The sequence below is a fragment of the Ovis aries genome, chromosome 1 (genome assembly GCF_016772045.2).
Source record: "Ovis aries strain OAR_USU_Benz2616 breed Rambouillet chromosome 1, ARS-UI_Ramb_v3.0, whole genome shotgun sequence".
NCBI classification, from domain to species: Eukaryota; Metazoa; Chordata; class Mammalia; order Artiodactyla; family Bovidae; genus Ovis; species Ovis aries.
In genome coordinates this window covers 238152143-238163943 of record NC_056054.1, presented here as the reverse complement: position 1 = coordinate 238163943, position 11801 = coordinate 238152143, and the positions used below count along the sequence as shown (strand labels likewise).

Sequence of the window (11801 nt, the reverse complement as noted above, 5' to 3'; positions counted from 1 at the left end):
ATGTTTAAAAAACAGCATGCATGGGTTACTCCTATAATAAAAAAAATAGAGATATGTATCAAAATATGATGGCAGACTATCTCTTAATGTGAACACAGATGCTACCATATACTAAAGACTCAGTGCCAAGGATTTTCAATGTTGAATCTCATTTTGATCTTCATAATGGTCCTATGAGACAAGGATTATTATGGCCAGTAGAGGAAGAAGGAGAGTCAATGAGGTTAACTGTCTTGCCTCGTTGTCACAGCGTTGGTTTGTGTTGGTGCTGGGGTTTAATTCTACCTCTCCTGGTCGCCTACCCCCAAGCTCTTTCCAGCATGCAGTCCCACCTCCCAGCAAAAGCTTCAGAACCAAACCACTCACTGGGCTTCTCCATGCCAGCCAATTCTTGAAGCCAACTTTCTTCTGTTTGTATTGATACTGGAACTTTTGGATGCAGACTGTGATAGATAGCCCTGAAATTTAGACAAAATGCTTGTTTTCAGTATACCTAGAGAGTTGTTAGCAGTCTTTTAAAATCTGGTACATTTAACAATCAAATAACAAATGTCCCTAGAAGACCCTGATTTCTTTTTTCTTGGAAATATTTTCTTCCATTTTTATGTCTTCAGTAAAGTCTGTGTTAGTGCCGTATCTGTTCTTTGCAAAGTACTCCTTTCTAAATCTTAGAGGCTCCCAATACCATATTATTTCTCTCAGAGAGTAAATTACTACCCCTCTCTCTGTGTATGTGTGTCATTATTGTTGGCTTTGGCAATGATGTTATGTGTGTTTAAACATTTATTTGAATTTAAATTAGAACATACTGTTCGTTTTAAAGTAGCTGTAAAATAATCCAGTCTTTTTAAAGGGCTGAAGTTAAATGCATTGTAATTAAGCATTCTGTATTCATCCCACAAGTATTGTGGCGCTTAATCAGTCAGTTAACACTGACATAACAGGCAGCAGGAATTTACTGACTAGCTAAAATGACTGTTACGGGTAACAAGTAAATAGTAAATATTGCTTTTCAAGTTCCTTTGCCTCTTTGAGTTTCAGAGTTTTTTTTTTTTTTTTTGTTTGTTTGTTTTGCTGTAATTTGGTGGCTCTTCTAAAAATATCAGACAAAATTTTCCCAAAGAGTTTAGTCAACTTTAGGACTGTTACGTTTTCACCTTTCTCAGTTCTCTTATGTCTCCACCTTCCTTTTTTGAAGCTTTGTTTCTGGTACATTGTGTGTTTTAATTCTGAAATGACTGTACTGTCTGGAGAACTGTTCTGTTGAAGCCACTCCATCTGGGGGAGTCCTGTCTGTCTAACTTCCCAGGGAAACAAGTTATGAGACCACGAGTAAAGGAACACTGAAGAAATTTTAAGACAGGCAAGAACTCAGAAATTTAACTATCCATGAGATCAATACAAAATAATTACCTGAGTCATTTTCTCCAGCAAAAAGAAGAGGAATAAAAAGAAAAAAAGCAAAATGGAAATCAAGAAAGTATGGCCATTAGCCCAATTCAGAAAAATTGAAGACAACTAAAAACAACCAAGGGTTCAGAAGTTCTCCTTTTAGGAGCCAAGTTTTATGGACATAGGATTTCACTTTCTTATACATGCATACAGTCACAGTATTGGTTTCTTAGCAAGAAATTATGAGTATTGGTTACTGGTTTTCAACTTTTAGAATCAACTTGTACCCAAAGCACTAAGAACTAATAATAATTACAAAACACACAATCACAATAAAACTTAGTAAAGTAATATGACTCTATATGACTATATTATATATTTTAATTAAATCTGTTAAATAATTTATTGTTTATTGGGAAAGGAAAGGGTAAGAAGAGAGAAGGAAGTAGCAGTTCCTTAAGGTGTTAATTTTTTAAAAGAGTTAATAGTCACTAAAATTGATAAATCAAGAAGTAGAGATTTAAATACTTTAAAGTCCTTAAGGTTAGAAAAATTAAAATTAATATAACTACTGAAAATGGAGAGGAGGGAAGTGGCGTGAGTTACATTCCTCAGCTTTCATGATGGGAGGTCAGTAGCTATGTTAAAAATTGATAAATCAAGTGATGAAAATCTGCTATTTAAATTCTACTGGAAACAAAACAAGCTGTTAATAGTATGTTAACTCTGGTGAGTGGAAGAGGGAACAGAGAGGGGTACAGAAATCTACAGGTAGATAATAGGCCAGAGATGGGCAAGGACCCTGTCTCTATCTGCTCCAAAGTGTCTAACAGTGTAGATTAAAAATTCAAATATATATATATTAGTTGCAAATGCCCTGGATGATCTTACTCTACCTTCCTGACATGTTCATCCCCAAAGTAAACATCATTTTCAAAAAATAAGATGAAAACTGAAAACAGTTTCTTACCTATCAAAATTCATCTCAGACATGTCTTTCCTAAATGTCTGAAATATTTTAGGAAAACCTGTTGAATAAAACACGAAACAATTTAGCCATTCTATTTGAATCAATGGTTCTCGAAAGGTCAATTTTGCCCCCTAGGAGACATTTAGCAATATCTAAAGACATTTTGACAATTTTTGATTGTCACAAAGCCTGGTAGGGGCTAACTGGCAGAGTCAGATGTAGACAGGGATGCTGTTAAATATACCATAATGCCAAGTACAGTCCCTCCTCCTGCCCTCAACACACTCAGGAAAGAGTGATCCAGACCAAAATGTCAATACTGGGGGATGGGCGAAGTCTACTCTAAGTAACTGCTCTGCCTCCAAGTGGCTGGAGTGGTTTCAGTACAGGAAGTTAGGCACAAATGAGAACTGTTTATTTGGGGAGGGGGGGCGGGGAGGAGGGGAGGCAGAGCTGTTTCAATAGCAGAGCATCCTTAAAGCACTACTCCTTCCTCTTCCTCGTGGTATGAGAGAGAGAGAGAGAGAGGCAGGAGGACATGATGACTATGAGAGAGAGGACACGATCACTGAATGCACTCGTACATGTTATAAAGCGAGCACTCGGTACACTACTGCCTGTTTCCTGTTTTAGGAGGATGCTTCCCCTTCATTCTAAACTGTGAACCATCACAGCCGCTCAGCGAAGATTTCAGTATCTCTGATAGAAGGGACTGAGATAGGGGTGTATGGGAAATGGTGAGTGTATTTGGAAACTGACACCCCGTAGACGAAGGTTCTAGAGTAGTTGGACCAGCTCTCCCCTAGGGATCGGGAAGCCTTAGAAGAAAGGGCTCGGCGTGGGGGCCGAGGTGGGGGGAGCGGTACTTTTTTGGGAGGAGATCCTGGAGGGGGCGCTCTCGCTGGGCACAGACGTCTGGCTCCACCACGACAGACTCGGCGTACTGAACGTCAGCGTTGGGCTCAGGCTGGGGCTGACGACGCTGGCTAAGCGGGGGCGAGGCCAGCCTTCCTCATTGGCATCTCCGAAGTCCCAAAACTTCCAGAAGTACTCCTCGCTGAACCTCCCAAAGGCCTCCAGCTCCTTCTCCAGGTCCGCCGCCGCCTGCTGCTCCTCTTCCTCCTCCTCTTCCTCCTCCACTACCTCCTCTTCTTCCTCCTCCTCCTCTTCCTCCACTTTCACCTCCTGCTCCTCCTCCTCCTCTTCCTCCTCCTCCTGGCCTTGCTCTTTCTCGGGCTTTCTGAAGCTGCGCTTCGAGGGCATGTTGGCCGTGGCGGGCAGGAAGCAGGATCCCCGCTAGCACAAAGGACACTGGCAGGTCCAGGCCCGGGGGGCGCGCCGACCTCTGTGCGTCCGTCCGTTTCCCTGGGCAACCGCCCGCAGTTTGGCCCGCGAGCCTGGAGATTAAAGTCGCAGGACCCCTCAGCCGGGAGGACTGGCGCTGGGGGGAGCGGGGCCGACGAGGAGGGTAGCCAGGACTCCTGCAGGTTCCTTTGGCATCTGCGTTCTGGACTCCAGCAGGAAATTCTAGCGGCCTGCTGCGAACTGATCCTCCTTTCTAATTTCTCAGCTTATTTGGAGACAGTCTTTAAATTTGTTTTTAATTAAAAAAAAAAAAAAAGGAGATGTGGTTGACTTAAAATATTGTATTAATTTCTAGTGTACAACACGATTCGATATTTTTGTAGAACTTACTCCGTTTTAATTTGTTATAAAATATTGGGATGCTAGTTTTTGGAGCCAGGGAAGGAGAGCGGCTACTAGTGATGGACCCCCATAAGGCCACTTGGTATTGCTGATGCCAGGGTTTGGTTTTGGAGTGGACAGGTGCTTCTCAGAGCTTATGATAAAACTTTATTTACAAAAGCTGGCACAGGTCCACCGTGGTAGTTTGCTGGTTTGATTTTTTTTAAAACACTGCTTTAAATGTGGGCTTCCCAGATGATGCTAGTGGTAAAGAACCTCCTGCCAATGCAAGGGACATAAAAGAGTTTCCATCCCTGGGTGGGGAAGATCCCCTGGAGGAGGTCATGGCAACCCTCTCCAGTATTCTTGTCTGCAGAATCCCATGGACAGAGGAACCTGGCAGGCTACAGTATATAGGGTCACAAAGAGTTGGACACGACTGAAACGACTTAGCATGCACACCTTAAATATTGTTTATCTTGATTAGTGAGATTTTTTGATGCCAGTTATGTTTTGCCACTGAGGTGAGTGCCTTGCTGTAGTCTGGGGCCTGATTAATGCTTGTTCTATCCATCCATACAGGGGGTGGACAAGGCCTGAGGCATCTGGCCACCAAGGCATCTCCTGTGACCTTGTTTTCAGCTCATTGTACTTTTTACCACCTGTCTGGAAACCAGCTCAGGTTTGGTTGCTCATTGCTCCAAACTTAGTGCTCAACAAGCAAGGGTTGGTGGAAAAAGAAAGGTGCTTTGCTTGGGAAGCTGGCAATCTGGGGAGGTGGTGAACTAATGTCCCCCAAACCATCTCCCAGTGAGCAGATCAGGGGCAAGAGCTTTAGAGGAAAGCTTTAAGGATGTACAGATAGGGGCTGTGCAGAGCAGCACAGTCAGCTCTTGACCACCATCTTGAAACTGGTCATGCTGTGGTTTGGTCTTGATTTTTTTAAGCATAATAATTCTCAGTTTCAGGGTGGTTTGTTGCCATTTTCTTGAAGCCAGCTCCTGGAATTGTGCTAGTCATAGATGTAGTACTGCCCAGAGTGCAGCAGCTTATATCATGGTTACAGTCTGGTCATTATGCTGTTTAGCTTTTTCCCTTTGGTGGTGGTTATAGTGTCTGCAAAATAACTCAGGAATGTGTCTCAGATACCGTTATCTATGTCCTTCAGGGCAGAACCAAAGATTCTGTGACTGCCTTATGGGTGATTTCCTGCTTAAATTGTTACCAGTTCTCTAGGCCTAATTGCTGTTTTTGTCACTACATGTCTACATCCTTTCAATCATTAATTCTTGAGCCAGGCTTTTGTGACTCAGGGGAGGCTCCTAGGGGACTAAAGCCTTTTTCTACAAACAAGAAATAGGGCACATGGAAGGGCTTTTGTACCTGGGAGAATCCTGTAGGATCCTGCTTGGTTTTGTTAGGGGAAGCACTAACTGAAACTGCCCACCCTGGCCAGGCACCATAGTAACTATTTGCATGAGTTGTTTTATGACAGGAGGTCCTGGTAAGGAACAGGGAACTAATAAGCTACCACTAACCAGGAGAGTTCAGAAAAGGTCAAAAAGTGACACCACGTGTCCATCCACCTCCCAGAATCCTTCTCATTGGCATCCATCTTGGCTGAACAAGGCGTGCACCACCAGGAAGGATTCTGAGTCAGAATGATTGGCTAAAGACAACCCAGAAACTAATTCCATCATCATAAAACCCAAGACTGGCAGAGCATTTCTCCTGGGTTCCCTTACCCTGCTGCTCTCTGTGCGGCTGCCCTTTCCCAATAAAATCTCTTGCTTTGTCAGCACATGTGTCTCCTTGGACAATTCATTTCCGAGTGTTAGACAAGAGCCCACTTTTGGGCACTGGAAGGGGCCCCCTTCCTGCAATAGTTTCATACTTACTAAAATTTGTGTAAAATATTTTTGTACACATAAAGTATACAGAATAATATAATGGACATCTGTTTACCTACTGCTCGGACTGCAAGTTATAACTTCACCGGTACAGTTCAACTTCCTTTTAAAAGCCTATTAAGACTGACAAGTGTTCCTGGTGGGAAGGATTGTGTTCTTGCTGTTTAACTTTACCTCTAATAAAGGAAGCCAGCTGAGACTCTATGTGGCTGAGGACATTTAGGTGTTGTGAAAAGGGTCTGGACTCACCCTTATGTTAAGTAACGAGGGTTAGGCTTAGAGTCCCCTTCTGTGTTCTCTGCTAAATAACCTTACATCTTGCAGCCTCAGTTTCCCTGGGAGTATATTGGGAATAATAACATTTACCCCTAAGGTGTATGTAGCTTCCCTGGTGGCTCAAATGGTAAAGAATCTGCCTGCAGTGCAGGAGACCTGGATTCAATCCCTGGGTCAGGAAGATACCCTGGAGAAGAGAATGGCTACCTGCTCCAATATTCTTGCCTGGGAAGTCCCATACAGTCCATGGGGTCACAAAGGGTCAGACACCACTGAGTGAATAAGAAAGATATATGTGAAGACAATAACTGAAATGACTGCCTATAGCTGTAAGGACATTTCAGCCAAAGACCACCAGGAATACATATATAGTTAAATAAGTTGGGTTTATTACTGTTACAGCAAGATGTTTTAGTAAGAGAATGTCAGAAAGAATCTAATACAGGATTTCATGTTTGGTTAGATGATTTGTGAGAGGTCTAAGGAAATGAGCTTTTACTCTGAAGTGGATATTGTCAGAAAGTGAAGTATTCTGCACCAAAGACCTATTGTATAGCACAGGGAACGATACTCAATAGTTTGCAATAACCTATAAAGGAAAAGACTATGAAAAAGAAAATATATAACTGTACACTTGAAACTAACACACATTACTTTGTCAACAAAGGTCCATCTAGTCAAGGCTATGGTTTTTCCTGTGGTCATGTATGGATGTGAGAGTTGGACTATAAAGAAAGCTGAGCGCCAAAGAATTGATGCTCTTGAACTGTGGTGTTGGAGAAGACTCTTGAGAGTCCCTTGGACAGCAAGGAGATCCAACCAGTCCATCCTAAAGATCAGTCCTGGGTGTTCATTGGAAGGACTGATGCTGAAGCTGAAACTCCAATCCTTTGGCCACCTGATGTGAAGAGCTGACTCACTTGAAAAGACCCTGATGCTGGGAAAGATTGAGGGCAGGAGAAGGGGACGACAGAGGATGAGCTGGTTGAATGGCATCACCAACTCAATGGACATGGGTTTGGGTGAAATCCGGGAGTTGGTGATGGACAGGGAGGCCTGGCATGCTGCCGTTCATGGGGTCACAAAGAGTCGGACACGACTGAGTGAACTGAACTGAACTCACATGCCGGAAGGAGAGAGGGAACTCTATGGGCCTCTTTTTTAAAGGCATTAATCCCATTCAGGAGGGCTCTGTCCCTATGACCTAATCATTACCCTAAGGCCCCACCTCCAAGTACCATCACATTGGAAATTAGGTTTCAACAGATGAATTTTAAGGGGACACCAACATTCTAGTTTGTAGCCCCTTGTTTGAGGTTGTTATTCTTCGAGAATCTTTCTATCCAACAGGAGGACTACATGGCCTGGCAGTGAGCACCAGCCTAGCTTGCAATAATATGGAGGTCTAGCTGTGAATATCTGGTCAGTTCCCAACAGGGACTTTCAGCCTTGAGTCTTCCATCCCAGGGCACTTGTAACAACAGGGCTTTCAAGGGAGCAGAAAGTGAGAAGTTAAATGTCTAGAATCACTAAGCCATATGTAATTTATTTATTTATTTTTTAAAAATATAATTTGGTACAATTTCTTAATTTTTTGGCCACTCCATGCAGCATGTGACATCTTAGTTTCCTGATCAGGGATCGAACCCATGCTCCCTGCAGTGGAGGCTCAGAGTCCTAACCACTGGACCACCAGGGAACTCCCTAAGCAGTATTTTATGATTGTCAGATCAAACTAATATTTACTAAGGACTATGAGCCAGCTCTCTATTGCCTTGGCCAGGCAATGAGTAGGAAACCTGTGGTCCCTGCCCTCCCTACCTGCCAGCAGTACCTGAGCATGGGGCAAGAGTTCAGTGAGCTCACAGGCATAGGAGCAGAACAAGGCAGGAGAGAGGCACAAAACTGACATGCACTTCAGGGAGTCAGAGAGCTGATACACAGACTATTGTTGGAAGAAGTGCTCTTATAGGCTATCGAAGCAGTCAACACAGATGAAAGGATGTTTCTAAGGCTCTGGAAGGAAGGGAGAAATGTGGGTGTTTGGAGAGGAGAGTGAAAAGCATTCAAAAGCATCTCAGGGTACCTAGGGTAGGGAAGGGGGCTAGCAATGGGAAGTGTGGGTGGAGATTCAAGGTACAATAAAGATAAATGGATTAAGAAAACAGCCCAACACTTTTCTGGGTATTTTGATGCCGGAAGGGAACCTAGAAGTCACGAAACTCAGCCGACCATTTCTTCTTAGGGATGTGACCTGTCTGAGGAGAGGCAAGTTGGTTTCCAGGGTCCTCAGAGAGCAGAATGGGAATCAGGATGTGGGTTAAAGTTGGGGCTGGAAGAAAGCCCCCACCAAGGGTAAAAGTGTTCTTCTGAGCTGCCTGCCTCTAGCAAGGTTCTGTGGCTGGTATAGCATTTTCTTAATTGCATGGAAAAGTAATTTTTTTTAAAGCATCCCTTATTTATAATCTTCATTAAGGCCTTTTTGAAAATCTTCAAAACCTTCTCAGACCTACTCACTGCACAAAGAACGATTTCTTACTTCCTCACAATGGAATCACTTTTTTGTTTTGGCCATTAAGAGGCCAGATGATTCTGGGTCTTTCAGCATACTGGAATGGGTTGCCATTCCCTTCTCCAGAGGATCTTCCCAAACCAGGGATGGAACCTACGTCTCCTGCACTGAAGGCAGATTCTTTACTGTCTGAGCTACCATGGAAGCCCTTTTAGTGTTTTCTCCTCCTCTATTCCCCATGCCTCACTGGAGCTGGGGGGCTTGGGATTTGAGAACCAGGCACCGCCCTACCTACTTTGTGATTTGGAGCTTAATGGGCTTCAGCTCCCTTATCTGAGATTCCAAGTCGGTATACTTGACATGCTATTTTGAGATAAAGTTTATTTTTGTTTTTGTTATGTTATAAATATATATATTATAATTTTATTATTGAGAACTGATCTTGTATTGAATGTTTCATTTTTTAAGACCAAATAGTTTTTTAAAAATTGAAGTATAGTTGATTTACAATATTGTGTAAATTTCAGGTATAAAACAAAGTGATTAAGATATAGTTATATATTTTTCTTTTATAATTTATTTATTTTAATTAGAGGCTAATTACTTTACAATACTGTAGTGGTTTTTGCCATACATTGACATGAATCAGCCATGGGTGTACATGTGTTCCCCATCCTGAACCCCCCTCCCACCTCCCTCCACATCCCATCCCTCAGGGTCATCCCAGTGCAGTGGCCCTGAGCACCCTGTCTCATGCATGGAACCTGGACTGGCAAACTTTAGTTAGTTAGTTAGTTAGTTAGTTCAGTCGCTCAGTCGTGTCCGACTCTTTGCGACCCCATGAATTGCAGCACGCCAGGCCTCCCTGTCCATCACCAACTCCCGGAGTTCACCCAGACTCACGTCCATCGAGTCAGTGATGCCCTCCAGCCATCTCATCCTCTGTCGTCCCCTGCTCCTCCTGCCCCCAATCCCTCCCAGCATCAGAGTCTTTTCCAATGAGTCAACTCTTTGCATGAGGTGGCCAAAGTACTGGAGTTTCAGCTTTAGCATCATTCCTTCCAAAGAAATCCCAGGGCTGATCTCCTTCAGAATGGACTGGTTGGATGTCCTTGCAGTCCAAGGGACTCTCAAGAGTCTTCTCCAACACCACAGTTCAAAAGCATCAATTCTTTGGTGCTCAGCTTTCTTCACAGTCCAACTCTCACATCCATACATGACCACTGGAAAAACTATAGCCTTGAATAGAGGGACCTTTGTTGGCAAAGTTATGTTTCTGCTTTTGAATATGCTATCTAGGTTGGTCATAACTTTTCTTCCAGGGAGTAAGCGTCTTTTAATATAATGGCTGCAGTTACCATCTGCAGTGATTTTGGAGACCCCCAAAATAAAGTTGATCTGTTTAACATATGGTAATATACATGTTTCAATGCTATTCTGTCAAATCAGCTCACCCTCACCTTCTCCCACAGAGTCCAAAAGTCTGTTCTTTACATCTGTGTCTCTTTTGCTGTCTTGCATATAGGGTCATTGTTACCATCTTTCTAAATTCCATATGTATGTGTTAATATACTGTATTGGTGTTTTTCTTTCTATATTCACTCTTGTTTCCTTCACTCTGTATAATAGGCTTCAGTTTCATCCACCTCATTAGAACTGATTCAAATGCATTCTTTTTAATAGCTGAGTAATATTCCATTGTGTATATGTACCACAGCTTTCTTATCCACTCATCTGCTGATGGACATCTAGGTTGCTTCTATGTCCTAGCTGTTGTAAACAGCACTGCAATGAACATTGGGGTACATGTGTCTCTTTCATTTCTGGTTTCCTCGGTTTGTATGCCCAGCAGTGGGATTGCTGCATTGTATGGCAGTTCTGTTTCCAGTTTTTTAAGGAATCTCCACACTGTTCTCCATAGTGGCTGTACTAGTTTGCATTCTCACCAACAGTGTAAGAGGGTTCCCTTTTCTCTGCACCCTATACAGCATTTATTGTTTGTAGACTTTTTGATAGCAGCCATTCTGACTGGCGTGAGATGGTACCTCATTGTGGTTTTGATTTGCATTTCTCTGATAATGAGTAATGTTGAGCATCTTTTCATGTGTTTGTTAGCCATCTGTATGTCTTCTTTGGAGAAATGTCTGTTTGGTTCTTTGGCCCATTTTTTGATTGGGTCGTTTATTTTTCTGGTATTGAGTTGCATGAGCTGCTTGTATGTTTTTGAGATTAATTCTTTGTCATTTGCTTCATTTGCTATCATTTTCTCCCATTCTGAAGGCTGTCTTTTTACCTTGCTTATAGTTTCCTTTGTTGTGCAAAAGCTTTTAAGTTTAATTAGGTCCCATTTGTATATTTTTGCTTTTATTTCCATTAGTCTGGGAGGTGGGTCCTAGAGGATCCTGCTGTGATTTATGTCAGAGAGTGTTTTGCCTATGTTTTCCTCTAGGAGTTTTATAGTTTCTGGTCTTACATTTAGATCTTTAATCCATTTTGAGTTTATTTTTGTGTATGGCATTGGCAAGTGTTCTAGTTTCATTCTTTTGCAGTGGTTGACCAGTTTTCCCAGCACCACTTGTTAAAGAGATTGTCTTTTCTCCATTGTATATTCTTGCCTCCTTTGTCAAAGATAAGGTGTCCATAGACACACAGATTTATCTCTGGGCTTTCTATTTTGTTCCATTGATCTATATTTCTGTCTTTGTGCTACCATACTTTCTTGATGACTGTGGCTTTGTAGTAGAGCCTGAAGTCAGGCAGGTTGATTCCTCCAGTTCCATTCTTCTTTCTCAAGATTGCTTTGGCTATTCTAGGTTTTTTGTATTTCCATACAAATTGCAAAATTATTTGCTCCAGTTCTCTGAAAAATACCATGGTAGCTTGATAGGGATTGCATTGAATCTATAGATTGCTTTGGGTAGTATACTCATTTTAACTATTTAGTTCTTCCAATCCATGAACATGGTATATTTTCCATCTATTTGTGTCATCTTTGATTTCTTTCATCAGCGTTTTGTAGTTTTGTATATGTAGGTCTTTTGTTTCTTTGGTTAAT

The 11801-nt window shown here is 42.3% G+C and overlaps 1 protein-coding gene across 1 annotated transcript in view; it reads right to left on the bottom strand.

Annotated features, from left to right (window-relative positions):
• The window catches only part of ERICH6 (glutamate rich 6), a 41921-nt gene extending 38237 nt beyond the window's left edge, over positions 1–3684 (bottom strand). The window contains exons 1-3 of the mRNA XM_027959314.3: positions 3229–3684; positions 2363–2420; positions 367–458 (exon numbers count right to left, since the gene is read on the bottom strand). Of these exons, the coding sequence (XP_027815115.2) occupies positions 367–458; positions 2363–2420; positions 3229–3625 (547 nt within the window). The 5' untranslated portion in view covers positions 3626–3684. The remainder of the gene's footprint in view (positions 1–366; positions 459–2362; positions 2421–3228) is intronic.
• Between the last annotated feature and the right edge of the window lie 8117 nt (positions 3685–11801).